At 41.2% G+C, this 20,383-nt stretch overlaps 1 protein-coding gene across 1 annotated transcript in view; it reads right to left on the reverse strand.

The window, feature by feature from the left end:
• Positions 1 to 19,178, reverse strand: part of LOC121577959 (vesicle-associated membrane protein-associated protein B) — a 33,852-nt gene extending 14,674 nt beyond the window's left edge. The window contains exons 1-2 of the mRNA XM_041891965.2: positions 18,853 to 19,178; positions 6,568 to 6,720 (exon numbers count right to left, since the gene is read on the reverse strand). Coding sequence (XP_041747899.1) covers positions 6,568 to 6,720; positions 18,853 to 18,910 — 211 coding nt within the window. The 5' untranslated portion in view covers positions 18,911 to 19,178. The remainder of the gene's footprint in view (positions 1 to 6,567; positions 6,721 to 18,852) is intronic.
• Between the last annotated feature and the right edge of the window lie 1,205 nt (positions 19,179 to 20,383).

Raw genomic sequence — 20,383 nt, forward strand, 5'->3', positions numbered from 1 at the left:
TAGCTCGCTATGAAAGATGCAAGTGTTCATGTTCTCGGAAGTACGGCAACTAATCAGTCTCCTCCGTTCCAAAAATACTGAATCTTAGGAGTCGAATCTTGACACTCAGAAATGGGAGTCGACACCGAGAGTCGATGTGCAAGGAGTCGAGGAATCAATTATATTGGAAATAAAAAGGTAAGCAGGTGCATGTGATTTCTCTTCTTGTGATTATAAACTGATGGGAACGAAATCAAGAAGCCTTTTTGCTAAAGAAAATGGCACACAGTATGGTCAGAAAACGTCAATGATGTACAGGACCAGTCAAAAGTTTGGACACACCTACTCATTCACAGGTTTTTCTTTATTTTTACTATTTTCTACATTGTAGAATAATAGTGAAGACATCAAAACTATGAAATAACACATATGGAATCATGTAGTACGCAAAAAAGTGTGAAACAAATCAAAATATATTTGAGATTTGAGATTCTTCAAATAACCACCCTTTGCCTTGATGACAGCTTTGCAGACTCTTGGCATTCTCTCAACCAGCTTTACCTGGAATGCTTTTCCAACGGTCTTAAAGGAGTTCCCATATATGCTGAGCACTTGTTGGCTGCTTTTCCTTCACTCTGCAGTCCGACTAATCCCAAACCATCTCAATTGGGTGGAGGTCGGGGGATTGTGGAGGCCAAGTCATCTGATGCAGCACTCCATCACTCTCCTTCTTGGTAAAATAGCCCTTACACAACCTGGAGGTGTGTTGGGTCATTGTCCTGTTAAAAAACAAATGATAGCCCCACTAAGCCCAAACCAGATGGGAAGGCGTATCACTGAAGAATGCTGTGGTAGCCATGCTGGTTAAGTGTGCCTTGAATTCTAAATAAATCACAGACAGTGTCACCAGCAAAGCACCCCCACACCATAACACCTCCTTCTCCATGCTTTACGGTGGAAATACACATGCAGAGATAATCGCGACCACACCAATCGCGGTCTCACAAAGACACGGCGGTTGGAACCAAAAATCTCAAATTTGGACTCCAGACCAAAGGACACATTTCCACCAGTCTAATGTCCATTGCTTGTGTTACTTGGCCGAAGCAGGTCTCTTCTTCTTATTGGTGTCATTTAGTAGTGGTTTCTTTGCAGCAATTCAACCATGAAGGCCTGATTCACACAGTCCCCTCTGAACAGTTGATGTTGAGATGTGTCTGTGACTTGAACTCTGTGAAGCATTTATTTGGGCAGCAATATGAGGCTGATAACTCTAATAAACTTATCCTCTGTAGCAGAGGTAACTCTGGGTCTTCCATTCCTGTGGCGGTCCTCATCAGATTGAGCTAATTAGCGCTTGATGGTTTCTTGATGACGCACTTTGAAGAAACGTTCAAAGTTCTTGAGATTTTCCCGTATTGACTGACCTTCATGTCTTAAAGTAATGATGGACTGTCGTTTCTCTTTGCTTATTTGAGCTGTTCTTGCCATAGTATGGACTTAGTCTTTTACCAAATAGGGCTATCTTCTGTATACCACCCCTACCTTGTCATAACACAACTGATTGGCTCAAATGCATTAAGAAGGAAATAAATTCCACAAATTAACTTTTAAGAAGGCACACCTGTTCATTGAAATGCATTCCAGGTGACTACCTCATGAAGCTGGTTGAGAGAATGCCAAGAGTGTGCAAAGCTATCATCAAGGCAAAGGATGGCTGTTTGAAGAATCTCAAATATAAAATATATTTTGATTTGTTTAACACTTTCTTTGGTTACTACATGATTCCATATGTTATTTCATAGTTATGATGTCTTCACTATTATTCTACAATGTAAAATAATTTAAAAATAAAGAAAAACCCTTGAATGAGAAGGTGTGTCCAAACTTTTGACTGGTAGTATATTTATACACTAGCTCCGGCAATACTTTGAGAAGTTAAATGGGAAGGAAATGCGAACTTTGCGAGGTGGAATTGAGGTACAGTAATGGTAGTACAGATGCAATGCTTAACCATCTGAAAGGGATGCACCGTGAGACCCAAACGGTTGCTGGGAGCTGCGCCGCTGCATTGTCCATTCACATGGATTTTTCTTTACCCAATAAAAAAATGTCTGTTTAAACGTTAAGAAACATTGTCCATTTGTCACTATTATTTATATACTCCTGACCTTCTACAGTAGCTAACCTTCTACAGTAGTCTAATAGTAGTCAAGAGAAAAACTATTTTATTTTTGCCAAACTATCCCTTTAAATGATGAGAGGTTGCTTTTTCCACAAGCCTTTTTCTCATGGCAAATGTATTAAACTGTAAGCACACTGGCTAGCTAACACACTAGAGCCAGTAGCACACTGGACAACTACATCAAATGTTTAGGCCTATCTTCTCTGTCTAAACTGAAAAACACTTAAGCCTACTTGAGTTGCGAGGTAATTTGCTAAATAAAGGAGCGCAAGCACCATTCGAGCCGTGACTCGCGCTACCGAAACAAGCACCATTTGAGCCGTGACTCGCGCTACCGAAACATGCACCATTTGAGCCGTGACTTGCGCGACCGAAACAAGTACCATTTGAGCCGTGACTCGCGCTACCGAAACAAGCACCATTTGAGCCGTTACTCGCACTACCGAAACAAGTACCATTTGAGCCGTGACTCGCGCTACCGAAACAGGTGCGTCTTTCTCATCAATATCGCTGTTCACCGATTACTCCCGTTTTTAACAGGGTTTAATTTTCTTAAAGGGATGTTGCCAATGAGGCCCTTTATATACTTCCCTAGAGTCAGATGAACTCATGGATACTATTTTTATGTCTCTGTGTCCAGTATGAAGGTAGTTCCTAAAGATCATTAGCGCAATTGCTAATTAGTGTTAGCACAATGACAAAGTCTACAGCAGGTATCATCAACTAGATTCTTTTTTTGAGCGGATGGTCAGGGGGCAGGAACATAATTACAAATAATTTGTAGACTGCAATTTGTCCACAAGAATCCCAAACATATAACATTTGACTAAAACATAATAATTTCAAACCTTGCTTACATTTGTATATGATCGCATGTATCTTCTCTATTATGCGTGGGCATACTTCTAAAATTAAAATCACTTGGAGGTGATTTCCTGGTTATTTTACAGTGTTTTATGTGAAAAACTTTTGCTCAGAAATCTTGGGGGGTCAAATAAAACCACCCACGGACCAAATTCGGCTTGCGGGCCGCCAGCTGTGGAACCCTGGTCTACAGTATGGGTTTCAACCTCATATTTATAATCTCCAGCAACAAACCAGTGCCTACATATGTGAAAACAGTGCGTTTTATTAATCTGTGGATAAAAATAAAGGTCCTAAAAAAATGCTTCTCAGTGATATCACAGGGTAGGAGTAAAAGTACAAAAATAGTGATTTTAAAAACCTGCAAAGAGTTCAGAAATATCAGAGTACGGAATATAAATATATATGTATACTGAACAAAAATCTAAAAACGCAACATGCAACAATTTCTAAGATTTTACTGAGTTACAGTTCATATAAATTCATTAGGCCCTTATCTATGGATTTCACATGACTGGGAATACAGATATGCATCTGTTGGTCACAGATACCTTTAAAAAAAAAAAGGTAGGAGCGTGGATCAGAAAACCAGTCAGTATCTGGTGTGACCACCATTTGCCTCATGCAGTGCGACACATCTCCTTCGCATAGAGGTGATCAGGCTGTTGAGTATGGCCTGTGGAATGTTGTCCCACTCCTCTTAAATGGCTGTGCAAAGTTTCTGGATATTCGCGAGAACCGGAACTCGCTGTCGTACACGTCGATCCAAAGCATCTCAAACATGCTCAATGGGTGACATTTCTGGTGAGTATGCAGGCTATGGTTTCCAGGAATTGTGTACAGATCCTTGCGACATGGGGCCGTGCATTATCATGCTGAAACATGAGGGGATCGCGGCGGATGAATTGCACGACAATGGGCCTCAGGATCTCGGCAAGGAATCTTTGTGCATTCAAATTGCCATCGATAAAATGCAATTGTGTTCGTTGTTTGTAGCTTATGCCTGCCCATACTATAACCCCACCGCCACACATGGTCTGCGGTTGTGAGGCTGGTTGGACGTACTGCCAAATTCTCTAAAATGACATTGGAGGCGGCTTATGGTAGAGAAATGAACATTCAATTCTCTGGCAACAGCTCTGGTGGACATTCCTGTAGTCATCATGCCAATTGCACACTTCCTCAAAACTTGAGACATCTGTGGCATTGTGTTGTGTGACAAAACTGCACATTTTAGAGTGGCCTTTATTGTCCCCAGCAAAAGGTGCACCTGTGTAATGATCATGCTGTTTAATCAGCTTCTTGATATGCCACACCTGTCAGGTGGATGGATTATCTTGGTAAAGGAGAACTGCTCACTAACAGGGATGTAATCAAATTTGTGCACAGAATTTGAGAGAAATAAGCTTTTTGTGCATATGGAACATTTGTGGGATCATTTATTTTAGCTCATGAAACATGGGACCAACACTTTACATGTTGCGTTTATATTTGTGTTCAGTGTATACGATGGTGTGTATAGACATTATAGACAGTATATTAATATAAAAAGGAGTGTACAGCAGTAGTTATATAGGATGATGCGTGACTAGAATACAGTATATACATATGAAGTGGATAAAACAGTATGTACAGTACATTCGGAAAGTATTCAAATTTTCCACATTTTGTTACATTACAGCTTTATTCTAAAATGGATTAAATAGTTTTTCCCCCTCATCAATCTACACACAATACCCCATAATGACAAAGCAAAAACAGATTTTTTGAATATTTTGAAAATGTATAAAAAACAAATAATATGACATATCACATTTACATAGTACGACCCTTACAGTACTGTGAAGCATTGGCAGCGATTACAGCTGTCTCGCTACAAGCTTGGCACAGCTGTATTTGGGGAGTTTCTCCCATTCTTCTCTGCAGATCCTCTCAAGCTCTGTCAGGTTGGATGGGGAGCGTCGTGCACAGCTATTTTCAGGACTCTCCAGAGATGTTCCATCAGGTTCAAGTCCGGGCTCTGGCTGGGCCACTCAAGGACATTCAGAGACTTGTCCTGAAGCCACTCCTGTATTGTCTTGGCTGTGTGCTTAGGGTCATTCTCCTGTTGGAAGGTGAACCTTTGCCCCAGTCTGAGTGCTCTGGAACAGGTTTTCATCAAGGATCTCTCTGTACTTTGCTCCGTTCATCTTTCCCTCGATCCTGACTAGTCTCCCAGTCCCTGCCGCTGAAAAACATCCCCACTGCATGATGCTGCCACCACCATGCTACACCGTAGGGATGGTGCCAAGTTTCCTCCAAACGTGACGCTTGGCATCCATGCCAAAGAGTTCAATCTTGGTTTCATCAGACCAGAGAATCTTGTTTCTCATGGTCTGAGAGTCCTTTAGGTGCCTTTTGGCAAACTCCAAGTGGGCTTTCATGTGCCTTTTACTGAGGAGTGTCTTCCGTCTGGCCACTCTACCATAAAGGCCTGATTGGTGGAGTGCTGCAGAGGTGGTTGTCCTTCTGGAAGGTTCTTCCATCTCCACAGAGGAACCATCAGGTTTTTGGTCACCTCCCTGACCAAGGCCCTTTATTTTTTTAATTTTACCTTTATTTAACTAGGCAAGTCAGTTAAGAACAAATTCTTATTTACAATGACGGCCTACACCGGCCAAACCCGGACGACGCTTCTCCCCTGATTGCTCAGTTTGGCCGGGCGGCCAGCTTTAGGAACAGTCTTGGTGGTTCCGAACTTCTTCCATTTAAGAATGATGGAGGCCACTGTGTTCTTGGGGACCTTCAATGCTGCAGAAATGTTTTGGTACCCTTCCCTAGATCTGTGCCTCATCACAATCCTGTCTCAGAGCTCTACGGACAATTCCTTCGACCTCATGGCTTGGTTTTTGCTCTGACATGCACTATCAACTGTGGGACCTTATATAGACAGGTGGACTCCAATCAAATTGTAGAAACATCTAAAGGATGATCAATGGAAACAGGATGCACCTGAGCTCAATTTCGAGTCTCATAGCAAAGGGTCTGAATACTTATGTAAATAAGGTATCTGTTTTCTATTTTTAATACATTTGCAAAAAAATCTGTTTTTGCTTTGTCATTATGGGGTATGGTGTGTAAATCCATGAGGAAAATGTTTTATTTAATCAATTTTAGAATAAGGTTGTAATGTAACAAAATGTGGAAAAAGGGAAGGGGTATGATACTTTCCAAATGCACTTTAAACATTATTAAACTGACCAGTGTTCATTGACTGTGTACATGGGGCAGCAGTTAGAGACCATGTACACAGTGCAAGGTGCAAGGTAGAGTACAGGGTGGTAGCCGGCTAGCAGCCGTCTCTAAGGTGCATATTTGTTTCCTTACATTTAAAACAGTTTACGGACAAGGAGAGACTGCAATCCACACTTCCCTGGCCTGTTAGGGTTACACAATTCCTCCAACAAGGATTTCAGAAAAACCTGGGAACATTGGGAAAGTTTCTGGAATTTTGTGACCCTACTCCCTGACGAGATCCACAATACAATACGTAGGCCTACCTGAGACGTTGATTGAGGTGCCGGCGTCGAGGACGCCGCTGTTTGGCCGGACGCAGTAACGGCGCGGGGCCGTCGTCTTAACTTTGAAGCACACATTCCTGTCTGTAGGGTTGGCGAGCTTTAGGGTGGTGTTGACCACATCCGAGAAGGGACCTGTGCAGGGAGAACAAGGTCCCAAAAAGGAAAAGGGTTAGAGAAGCAGGAGCCTCCATCTTATATCTGTATATATATCTCAAACCTAAATATATACTGGGATTTAGATTGACAACAGGCTTTACAGAGAACAGGCTTTACAGACAAGAGGCTTTACAGACAACAGACTTTACAGACAACAGGCTTTACAGAAAACATACTTTACAGAGGTGGGCCTATACACTGACAGAGATTTCTCCATTGATTCTTGAAGAAAATAACATATTAATGCCTCATGAGCTTAGTGGTTACATTTCTCCTGCCCAATCCCTTAGCTAATTGTCACCATCAAATTATTATCTGGGGCTTCATCAACAGGTGTATGGACATTGAGGTGTATGGACGTTGAGGTGTATGGACGTTGAGGTGTATGGACGTTGAAACATTAGGCCAGATGCCAACACCAAAATGGAACCCCAGACCTTTGTCATAGCCTGAATCATAATAGTTACCTCTACTAACCTCACTCTAGGGTCATGCCATATGATTTCAATCACTTTATGACTGCACCCCCTTTTGATTTGAACGAAACCTTCCATACATGTTTGCCCATGGTAGAAGTGGTCAGAAAGGGACTTTTTGGACATGAATGCCAAAACATTGAGGAGATAGAGGTGCTCAAAGTTGACCCATTTTGCATACCCCACCCCACCATGATACCATGTCTTCATCACTGAAAAAGATAAACGGTTGAGTTTGATATCATTTTAAAGCATACAAACAGGGTTGTCAAACTATTCTATGATTTCTTGAAAATAAGTTTAATAAAAAAATTTAGTCATTTTTATTTTTACCTTTAATGTCAATTATCTAAAAACGCGTAAACTCAGACTTTTCTAATTTTCACAAATGTTGTAGCTTAGACTCTTTCAAATCACCTGAGGTGTTTGTGTTATGCCTGTCATCGGTTGAGACAGCATACTCTTGAACACAGGGTGGGTGTCATTTCAATCATATATAATTCATAGAATGGACCTATCCCTTCAGACCACTGCAATTTAGCTGGTAAACCATTGAAATATACATTGAATTGAAACTTTAACTTAGAATTACTACCAGAAACATGGCCGCCGGTCCATCCACCGTCGAATGTCAAATTTAATGGTAATATCTATTCTATTATGTACAGTGGGGAAAAAAAGTATTTAGTCAGCCACCAATTGTGCAAGTTCTCCCACTTAAAAAGATGAGAGAGGCCTGTAATTTTCATCATAGGTACACGTCAACTATGACAGACAAATTGAGAAATAAAAATCCAGAAAATCACATTGTAGGATTTTTAATGAATTTATTTGAAAATTATGGTGGAAAATAAGTATTTGGTCACCTACAAACAAGCAAGATTTCTGGCTCTCACAGACCTGTAACTTATTCTTTAAGAGGCTCCTCTGTCCTCCACTCGTTACCTGTATTAATGGCACCTGTTTGAACTTGTTATCAGTATAAAAGACACCTGTCCACAACCTCAAACAGTCACACTCCAAACTCCACTATGGCCAAGACCAAAGAGCTGTCAAAGGACACCAGAAACAAAATTGTAGACCTGCACCAGGCTGGGAAGACTGAATCTGCAATAGGTAAGCAGCTTGGTTTGAAGAAATCAACTGTGGGAGCAATTATTAGGAAATGGAAGACATACAAGACCACTGATAATCTCCCTCGATCTGGGGCTCCACGCAAGATCTCACCCCGTGGGGTCAAAATGATCACAAGAACGGTGAGCAAAAATCCCAGAACCACACGGGGGGACCTAGTGAATGACCTGCAGAGAGCTGGGACCAAAGTAACAAAGCCTACCATCAGTAACACACTACGCCGCCAGGGACTCAAATCCTGCAGTGCCAGACGTGTCCCCCTGCTTAAGCCAGTACATGTCCAGGCCCGTCTGAAGTTTGGTCCTCTGTAGCTCAGCTGGTAGAGCATGGCGCTTGTAACGCCAAGGTAGTGGGTTCGATCCCCGGGACCACCCATACACAAAAATGTATGCACGCACGACTGTAAGTCGCTTTGGATAAAAGCGTCTGCTAAATGGCATATTATATTATATTATATTATAAGTTTGCTAGAGTGCATTTGGATGATCCAGAAGAGGATTGGGAGAATGTCATATGGTCAGATGAAACCAAAATATAACTTTTTGGTAAAAACTCAACTCGTCGTGTTTGGATGACAAAGAATGCTGAGTTGCATCCAAAGAACACCATACCTACTGTGAAGCATGGGGGTGGAAACATCATGCTTTGGGGCTGTTTTTCTGCAAAGGGACCAGGACGACTGATCCGTGTAAAGGAAAGAATGAATGGGGCCATGTATCGTGAGATTTTGAGTGAAAACCTCCTTCCATCAGCAAGGGCATTGAAGATGAAACGTGGCTGGGTCTTTCAGCATGACAATGATCCCAAACACACCGCCCGGGCAACGAAGGAGTGGCTTCGTAAGAAGCATTTCAAGGTCCTGGAGTGGCCTAGCCAGTCTCCAGATCTCAACCCCATAGAAAATCTTTGGAGGGAGTTGAAAGTCCGTGTTGCCCAGCGACAGCCCCAAAACATCACTGCTCTAGAGGAGATCTGCATGGAGGAATGGGCCAAAATACCAGCAACAGTGTGTGAAAACCTTGTGAAGACTTACAGAAAACGTTTGACCTGTGTCATTGCCAACAAAGGGTATATAACAAAGTATTGAGAAACTTTTGTTATTGACCAAATACTTATTTTCCACCATAATTTGCAAATAAATTCATTAAAAATCCTACAATGTGATTTTCTGGAATTTTTTTCCTCATTTTGTCTGCCATAGTTGACGTGTACCTATGATGAAAATTACAGGCCTCTCTCATCTTTTTAAGTGGGAGAACTTGCACAATTGGTGGCTGACTAAATACTTTTTTTCCCCCACTGTATATTTCTATTATTTCAATAGATGTCCTATGGAGGATTGACAGTTTAATTTATAACAATGGATATTCCCACTTAAGTTAATATTATCTGATGTGTGGACCTACAACCATCTTTGTGGTACCATTTGAGAGTAAACATTAACATTTTATTCACATACGTACATTCATCACCAAAAACATGACACCCACCCTGTATTCAAGGGTGTGCTGTGTCTCAACCGATGGCGGGCACAACACAAACATTTACATTTACATTTTAGTCATTTAGCAGACGCTTTTATCCAGAGTGACTTACAGTTAGCGCATACATTATTTTATCGAACCCACAACCCTGGCGTTGCAAACGCCATGCTCTACCAACTGAGCTACATCCCCTGCCGGCCATTCCCTCCCCTACCATGGACGACGCTGGGCCAATTGTGCGCCGCCCCATGGGTCTCCCGGTCGCGGCCGGCTACAACAGAGCTTGGATTCGAACCAGGATCTCTAGTGGCACAGCTAGCACTGCGATGCAGTGCCTTAGACCACTGCGCCACTCGGGATACTCCTCACATTATGTCAAATAGGGACTACGCTACAACATATATGAACATGAAAAGAATATGTTGTGAGTTAAAAAAAATTCTAAATAAAATATTTAAGGTTTTCTATTTTTTATTAAAAGGTCCATTGCTATCTTAATATCAAATCATTTCTGGGTAACAATTAAGTACCTTACAGTGATTGTTTTCAATTAAAATGGTCAAAAAAACGGAATGGTCAGGGGAAAACTGAAAACTAGCTGTTATTACTCCATTTTAATAAGTAGAGCAGCTGATGCAATTAAGGTCATGGCTAATCAGAAATATAATAATAATATAATAAAAATAACATGCCATTTAGCAATATAATATTGCAGTTTAGGCGCAATTTAGTTTTTGGCCACTAGATGGCAGCAGTGTGTGCGCAAAGTTTCAGATCGATCCAGTGAAGCATTGCTATACTGGACTACTTTGTATCAAGTCTGCCCGAATGTGCTGAATTGGTCAATTGATACATTTTCAAGTACATAACTATAGAGAAAATACAAAATGATGGATCATTAACTTATACACTAACTTTCACACATCTAGATGGCCGGGCGAGGTGGGTGTGGAGCCAGGGACAGCAGGGGTTCAAACTGTAGAACCCAGTTCCTACATTTGAATATAGAAATTGACTTTATCAAACAAAACTATGCTACATTTTATCTCTGGGACCCTTAGGATGACACATCAGAGCAAGATTACTTAATGTAAGTACATTATTTAACTTCAGAGGTGAATGTATCAAACCAGTTGCCGTGATACGTTTTTTGTTGTTGTGCACTTTCCTCAAACAATAGCATGGTATATTTTCACTGTAATAGCTACTGTAAATTGGACAGTGAGGTTAGATTAACAAGAATTAAACCTTTCTGTCTATGTCCTGGAAAGTTTGCTGTTACTTACAACAGTCATGCTAATCACATTAGCGCAAGATAGCTCAACCGTCCCGTATACGGGACACTGATCCCGTAGAGGTTAATGTTCAATCAATTGAGTTCTATTTTGCCAATACTGTAATGTTTGCCTCAATATATTTCATGATGTGTGACAACATGGGCGCAATGATGTGCCCAATCTGTGATTTAGTGCATTATTATAGGGTAAACATAATAAACCGCCTCAATATTTGCAGTCATAGGTGGCAATATCTCTCTAGGAGCTGATCCGTTTTCTTTCTAACTTATCAGTATGAAATCAAATTTTATCAAACTAAAATATTATTCATCACATGCTTCGTAAACAACAGGTGTAGACTAACAGTGAAATACTTACCTTCCCAACAATGCAGAGAGAGAGAAAATTGAGAAAAAAAAAAAAAAAGTAATAACATAAATAAATACACAATGAGTTACAATAAATTGGATATATACACGGGGTACCAGTACCGAGTCGATGTGCACGGGTACGAGGTAATTGAGGTAGATACATTGCCTTCAGAAAATATTCATACCCCTTGATTTATTCCACATTCTGTTTTTACAGCCTGAACTTAAAATAGATTACATATATATTTTTTCTCAACCATCTACACACAATACCCCATAAAGACAAAGTGAAAACATTAGAACAATCCAGAAATCTCATTTACATATGTATTCACACCCCTTTGCTATGACACTTCAAATTGAGCTCAGGTGCATCCAATTTCTTCTGATCAACCTCGAGATGTCGCTACAACTTGATTGGAGTCCAGCTGTGGACAATTCAATTGTTTGGACATGATTTTAAAAGAAACACACCTGTCTATATAAGGTCCCACAGTTGACAGGGCATGTCAGAGCAGAAACTATACCATGAAGTCCAAGGAACTGTCTGTAGATCTCTGAGGTAGAATTGTGATGAGGCATATATCTGGGGAAAGGTATAAAACAATTTCTAGAGAGTTGAACGTTTCTAAGAGCACAGTGGTCTACATCATTGGGAAATTGAAAAAATATGGAACTACCCAGACTCTGCCTAGAGCTGGCCGTCCGACCAAGAACCCAATGACCACTGACAGAACTACAGAGTTCCTTGGCTGAGATGGGAGAACCTGCCAGAAGGACAACAGTCTCTACAGCACTTCACCAATCTGGGCTTTATGGGAGAGTGGCCAGACAGAAGCCACTCCTGAGAAAAAGGGACATGACAGCACGCTTGGAGTTTGCCTTAAGCTCCTAGTCTTTCATGTACCTTTTTTTTGCAAATTATTCTGTGGTCTGTTGAGACAAACATTTTACTCTTTGGCCTGAACGCAAAGCGCTATGTCTGGAGAGAAACCAGGCACAGCTCATCACCCGTCTAACACTATCCCTACCGTGAAGTATTGTGGTGGCAGCATCATGCTATGGGGATGCTTTTCAGTGGCATGGACTGGGAGACTGGTAAGGATAGAGGGAACAATGAATGGAGCCAAATACAGGCAAATCCTTGATGAGAACCTACTTTAGAGTGCAAACGACCTTAGCCTGGGGCGAATATTTACATTCCAACAGGATAATGACCCCAAGCAGACCCCAAGCATACAGCCAAAGCAACGCTTGAATGGCTTCAGAATAAGAATGTGAAAGTCCTTGAGTGGTCCATCCAAAGCCCAGATTTGAATCCCATTGGCAATCTGTGGAAAAACTTGAAGATTGCTATTCACCGCCACTCCCATCCAACTTAACAGAGCTTGAAAAAATCTGCAAGGAAGAATGGGAGAAAATCCCCAAATCCAGATGTGCAAAGCTGATACAGACGTACCCAAGACGACGCAAAGCTGTAATCGCCACCAATGGTGCTTCTACAAAGTATTGACTCGGGTGTAAATACTTATGTAAATGAGATATCTGTATTTCATTTTGTCATTATGGGGGTATTGTGTGTAGATGGCTGAGAAAAATAATAATAATCAATTGAAGGGCATTCACTCCCCATTCTGCCTGCGGAGCAGTGACAGTCCTATTGAGCAACGATCACTTTTTGACTATGGCCATAATTACATTCTATTCACTCTAATCATGCTAAATTCTCTACGTAAATAGTCTTGTGAACCATATATGGTAGAGACGTATGGTTTGGACTATTGTTTTTTTTGATGATTAAAAAAATAAATAAACATTGAATGAAATAATTTTATGGGTTAACACCCAGTAGCAGCAACATTTGTGACGAGTTAAAAAAAGTTAACGCAGATGGTTAAAAAGTTAACCAAACAGCTGCCCGGACTAACTATTTAGCAGTCTTATGGCTTGGGGGTAGAAGCTGTTCAGGATCCTGTTACTTCCAGACTTGGTGCATCGGTACCGCTTGCTGTGCTGTAGCAGAGAGAACAGTCTTGGGTGGCTGGAGTATTTTACACTTTTTAGGGCCTTCCTCTGACACCGCCTGGTATAGAGGTCCTGGATGGTAGGGAGCTCGGCCCCAGTTATGTACTGGGCCGTACACACTACCCTCTGTAGCACCTTGCGGTTGGATGCCAAGCAGTTTCCATACCAAGCAATGATGCAGCTAGTCAAGATGATATCAATAGTGCACCTGTAGACCTTTTTGAGGATCTGAGGGCCCATGCCAAATCTTTTCAGCTTCCTGAGGGGGAAGAGACGTTATGGTGCCCTCTTCACAACTGTGTTGGTGTGTGTGGACCATGATAGATCCTTAGTGTTGTGGACACCAAGAAACTTGAAGTTCTCGACCCGCTCCACTACAGCCCGTCGATGTGAATGTGAGCGTGCTCGGCCCTCCATTTCCTGTAGTCCACGATCAGCTCCTTGGTGTTTTGGGAAACGCACGTTAGGCCTACATCTTTGGCCACTGTAGGAACGATACATTGTTAAAAACACCTATAAGCCTAAATTCCATCCCTATCAGGAAACCGGGCCCAGCTCCCTTCTTCACTGTCTCTGTAAAATCACTCTGCAAAAATAGACTTCAAGTTCACACCCAACTTGACCAAGTAGCCTACCTCACACACAGAGAAGGCTAGGCTACTTGTAAAGGAATGCCAACACATACAACAGTGTAAATCAAATCCCATTTCTAAATTATATTAAACCCCGCCCAGTTGTTTCACTGAAGAGTAATCTGAAATTCCACGTGCCTGTTGTGGAATTGCTCAATATGAAACCACTTTTGTTTCACAACTTGTAATCATGCAGGTTGCAAAAAGCGGGTGAGCCAGACCACAAAACAGTAGCCTCAACAGAATGACTCAGGTCAGCTACAATGTTGGCTTTGTGAAACTAGTTTGATAAGAAGCAAAAGGCTTCGGAGAGGGCTAGGCCACTTGACATTGAGCAACATACAGCTGTACTGGATTTACAAACTGGCCTTAAAACATTCCACAGGATCTCAGAGTACACTTTGCACTAAAATAAAGAACATGGGAGAATCAAGGGAAAATGAATGAATACAAATCTGAGACTGAGCGTTTCCATATCAGGCTACCAAAATAAAACACACCAGCTGATAATGATGGGTGGGAAATATTATACAGTTACATATCGGGGTATTATTTTTGACGATATAGGCCTGCCGCAATATTATTTTTGCGCTAGTCAGCTGTACCTGAACTCCAGTTTTTTTCCTTTAGTTCTCCATCCCAAAAATAAATAAATAATAAGTCAATTTGTTTTCAGCACTTTTATTTCCATGACTGATCAAAACTCGTGTTCTCATGGCTCTCTCGTCCCTCTGCAGCAGACATAGGGTGAGAAAATATGTTTGGAATATAAAATCGCAATAAAATCACAGTATTGAATTGCAATACATATAGAATCATGAGAATCGCAATACATATCGTATTGGCACTTAAGTATTGTGATAACATCGTATCGTGAGGTCCCTGGCAATTCCCAGCCCTACTAGCCGCTAGCCGTGGATGGAAATGTGGAAGTGAGCTGCCTCGTAGTGTGAATCAGTAAATTGACTAAGATAAGGTTTCACCTCGCAAATGTCCACAGCAACTGACACTTCCCTTTGCACACTGAGCCAAGACAGAGGCGAAATGTAAACCCTCACAACTGGCAGAACATCGTTCCAATGAAACAACTCATGCAGCTAACTACTGTAGCCTATACCTTATCTACAACAGCCTTGGGATGCTTTCCAACTGGCAGAAAAAATACAGCCACAAAAAGAGAGTTCTGAAGGGCATATTTGATGCTGTTGTGTCGTCTGAACAGTGTGTTTTTTGAGGGAGAGCAAGACGGTTCCAAATTGATACTAATACAGAATAAGGAGATTTATAAAGAGCCCGAAAGGACCATAGCTGAATTTCTTGTCACTATAGGCCTGCCTTTCAATGGGCAATTTTAGTCTAAGAGGCTAGGTGATTTGATTATCTGTCCAGTCAAAGACTTTAATTAATAATTTAGGAGTTACCAAACAATGGAAAATGCCAGGCTTACAAATCTCAGACTACTCACCACTTGGCTATAAGTACAATATCACTACTAGTAGTAGTATAAGTACAATATCACTACTAGTAGTAGTATAAGTACAATATCACTACTAGTAGTAGTATAAGTACAATATCACTACTAGTAGGCTTTAATCAAAACTGCTTCAATGAAAAGTTTAGCTCAGATGTGTTGTAATGTTCTCGAAACATGGCCATCATTTCATGGTAACATATTGTAGGGTGTCCACCCACTCTGCCCAGATTCGGTGAAAACGCGCTTTGTTGATGAAATCTCACTTCATTATGTTATAAATGTATCTAAAACAAAAAAAAAATGTTTACCAAGACAAATGTGATTATTCATGTTCTGAATCGTTCAGTGGGGTCTTCTCTAACATATCATTAACATTATATCCAAAACGTCCGATTTTGTAATCTAATAGCCTACATCCGATAATAAGCACCGAGCTCTGCTGACATAGCGGTGCACGTTTCTCATCTTCAAAGTTATTTACACGGGTGGCAAAAAGCTAAAATTAGCATGACACAACCTGAGTTAAAACGTAAAAGGCTTTTAAAATAAAAGCTCGGTATATGCTCAGTGCTCCCTTGGCATTTCAGAGATACGCTTGTTTTTGTGAGAAATCTTGGGAAAAGAACAGGAATTTCAAAGTAATATGAAAAGCGTATACTAAAACATGTCTCAACATCGATATCCATCTTACCTCTATATCAGGGATGGGCAATTTTTGATGGGGGTGGGGGGCCACATCATGAGGGGCCGCAGTGGCTCACGGGTTTGTGTACTCACATCTATACCCACACATGCAGTCAGAGATGGCCCTAGCCTTTTGGGGGCCCTAAGTGATATTTTGTTGGGGGCCCCACATCTTGTGAGCGTAATATTTTAATGGCCCCCCTTTTTACAGCAGAGAGAGCGAAAAAAATACGTTTTAGAGTAAATTACCTGCAATTCTCCCCATTATTTCATTAGATGTAGAGAAAATTATGCAGTTTTAAAGCAAGTTTGCTGCAATTCTACACATTTTGCCAAGGTGGCAGAGAGAAGATTTTACGATAACAAATTTCATGAAATTCTACTCATTTTGCCATGGGGCAGAGAGAAATGTTCGCAGTTTTGAATACGATATCTGAGTGAGAGTGACTAACAAAATCAATGGGGGCCTCCCGGTCAGTAATTTGACCATGATTAATACAACTAGACTAATTTACCAATCTTAAAAATGTTAGGTGACATGGAGTAATTGAGTGACTACCAGTGACTGACATTACAATAGAAAAACTGTTGATGCACAACCACATTTCGAAATTGCACCTTGTGTATTCTACTATTCTAACTGTCAACAGTAAGTTGAGACAGACGGAGTCCGTCCGTCCCCCAAAAAAAATAATAATAATACGAATAATATACATTTTTGGGGAAATTGATCCGCAGGCCTACAAAAGGGGGGCCGCGGGCCACCAGTTGCCCATTTCTGATCTATATTGACAATAATTGTGTAGGCATACTAGCCCTGGGTTCCCCAACTTGTTCATGTTGAGGCCCCGTAAATAACAATATCAGGCTTATATGAGAGAATACCTATGATTGTGATTTTACCTGACAGAAGTCTTGACTTTTTAGTTATTTCTGTCACTTTGCTGAAGACCCTGAAAGACCCTTGCAGACCTCCAGGGGCCCATGAACACCTGTACTAGCCTGTGTGGCTTGGGACTTTCTTGAGGTAAGCCTACTTCTCGTAGTTATCAATTAGTTGGCTCAGTTTCTTTGCCATGAGACAAGACAAATAAAGAGGCTACCTTCACAACAAGCAGTGCAGTTTAAAGCTGCTTTAACTTTTTGTGCGACCCAACCAAATTCACATAGAAATGTGAGTTACAGATCTGTCATCCTCATGGAAAGCAAGTCTAAGAAGTGGTAGATATGTTCTATGTGCTCTATTTCTATGTTTCCTGTTCTTAACTATCAGTTTTGTAAACCAGCTTCAAACAGCAGAAAATACAAAAATGGCTATTGAAAATATATTTCACAGCGGTTTAGATGGTACAATGATTCCCTACACTGCCTGTTTTGTCACAAACTGAAATGAGGCGAATTATTAGAATTTTAGCAACCAGGAAATGGCAGAGCAATTTCTGCATATTGCACCTTTAAGCGATGGATTATATTGGTTTGACAAGGCAATGGGGCATCTCAAATTACTGTGTAAAGACCCTATATATAATTCAACGAACACAGATGAAAGGCTATTCATTATTTTGTATCTCAAAAGTGGCCTAATGTTACATTCTTGTGATAATGTTTCAGGGAACGTAGCCTACTGAGTGGGGTCAATTAATTAATATTTAACTAACTGGACACGTTGTAATTCATAGGATGCCCAGTACAAAGTGTCCATATGGTATCCTGAGCCATATTGCTGCTTACCACACCTAGTCATGAACAACACTTGCCAACTGATGAGTAGAACCTCCAGATAGCAATATAACGTTAGCTAGCTAGTATTTAATGCCCAGTTCCATCTTGCAAGCCAGCAAGCGGTTAGACTGACAGCTAACTAATTACAGTAACTAGCCAGCTAGCCAAGTTAGTCAGCTAGCTATCATGATGCTTGCAAGTAGGGGCAATCAGCTGGTATTCATTGTTAGCCAGCTAGCTCATAATTACACTGACATAATTGTCTTCGGGCATGAAGGAAAATAGCTGCGATTCAAACAACAATTGTATTTTGACTGTGCTTGAATCGCAGCTAGCACGAGAATAAACAGACTGACTCGCCTAAATTACTGGAACGATATTACACAATGCACGTGAAACATAATGCACTAACGTTACTAGGCTAGCTACCAACTAACTAGTTACCTTACGTTACTAGGCTAGCTACCAGCTAACTAGTTACCTTACGTTACTAGAAGGTCAACTCGACATTATTAGCAGCAAAGACCTGTCAGGCAGCTGCAGGAATAGTTAGCTAGCTACCTTCTCAGTAGGCCAGGCTGGAACGTAACATAAGCTGGCTAGCTAGCTAGCGCAGGTTAATGTTCAGGAAATGCTGTGTATGCTATGCCCACCAGTCATTTGATATTATTTTCCTCCCTAGCTCACTATTATTATTTGACAAATAAATGGGCATATGGTGTGCCCCCTCCCCATTAAATGGGCCTGTTACTAACTACCCCACTCACAAAAATGTCTCCCCCTCCCCTCCCCTCAGAGTTGGGCCCTCCCCTCCTCAGTGGTCTCTTACCTCGGAATTTCAGTTCGTGCTGTGGCTCCAAGAGCAGGACCTGATCTTGTCTGGCCATGTCCCAGCGGTTCCAATGGGATATCTCAATGCAAATGGTTTCCGTAGATTACTCCTGTTGTGGTGATGTTAGCTAGTGTTATCTTTAGAGTTATTATTATGCTAATTAGCTATGTGATTATCCTGTCCCCCGGTCAGTGCAAATAGCCAGGGTGCTACTAGCAGCGGTTGTGATGCAGCAAGAAGGGAGTGAGAGAGAGGCTTTGTGCGACGTCACTGCCCCTGCATAGCCACTCAATGAGGAGTGAAGGGGTGATGCGAGACGGAGTCCAGGCGAAGGATCTGAGGGCAAAGCATGGGAGTTGGGACACCTAAGCCTGGGAGGGAGGGACATGTGTCTCATGGTCATCAATCTTTCTCAGGACCTTCTTATGTATCATGTTATCACAGTGTTATGGCCTCTTATAATTAATTAAAATGTAATGCCATACATCATGCGTTTCTAACAACCTATAATGTTGTAATTCCTGTTAATCCTATATAGTTTCAGGCAAGTGCAAATTGACAACAATAAATAAATCACTTTGATAAAGTATTTACCCAATAAAAGGATATACATAATTTATGATGTCTGTAAATCATATCTGCAAAAGTGGGAAAAGTCACAGTCCCAATACACAGCCCGGTGGTGCACCTATTCATGTATCGCCGTTCACAATGTCACTATATAACATGCATTTAACTCACAGGTTTACTTGAAATAACTAACATTATTGACCCCAGCGCTAGTGTTGAGAGGTTGTCAGGTGAACGTTCTGCATCCTCAGCACTATTCAAAGTGCAGCGTGGAATCCTATCCCAGTGATACACATGCCTGAAGTGTCATGTATTACATATATATATATATATATATATATATATATATATAACCAGAAGGCTGGCTGTCACTGGAGCAAGAGGACAACACTGTCACTTTATCTCCCTGACGCACACAAGCACACACAGCCTCCAAGGTAGCTCTGGTCCAGGTCGTTAGTCCCTGTACCTCTTAACTTAGAGGAATGTGTACCAACGCCCTGGACCAGAGGTATTCCCAGCAACGCACAGCCCACCAGACAGTATCCCACTCACACACACTTTCCTTCGATATTTTTTATTTATTAGTAAACTCCTTGACAATTCCCTTTTAGACATTCAGCAACACAATGCTAACATGTTTCAGGCTTTTATTTTTAATTTTTTATGAAAGCTAAATATGACAACGTACTGGTGGGGTTACTCTACATGAGTTGCTAGACCAGGCATAGATCTACACAATGTACCATACATTATATTCAATCTTACGGGCTAAATAGTCATTGATTTGTGTGCATATTTGGTGGTATCTACATTGAATAATAGACAATGAACATAGATTTTGCAGCAACACATTCTCAGGACCAGCCCAAGACTGTTGGTATTTTTCCAAAACATAATTTATGCACCTGGTCGTCTTTCTATGATAGCCCCTTAGAACTCTAATGCCACATATCGT

Source organism: Coregonus clupeaformis, chromosome 12, assembly GCF_020615455.1.
Source record: "Coregonus clupeaformis isolate EN_2021a chromosome 12, ASM2061545v1, whole genome shotgun sequence".
NCBI lineage: Eukaryota > Metazoa > Chordata > Actinopteri > Salmoniformes > Salmonidae > Coregonus > Coregonus clupeaformis.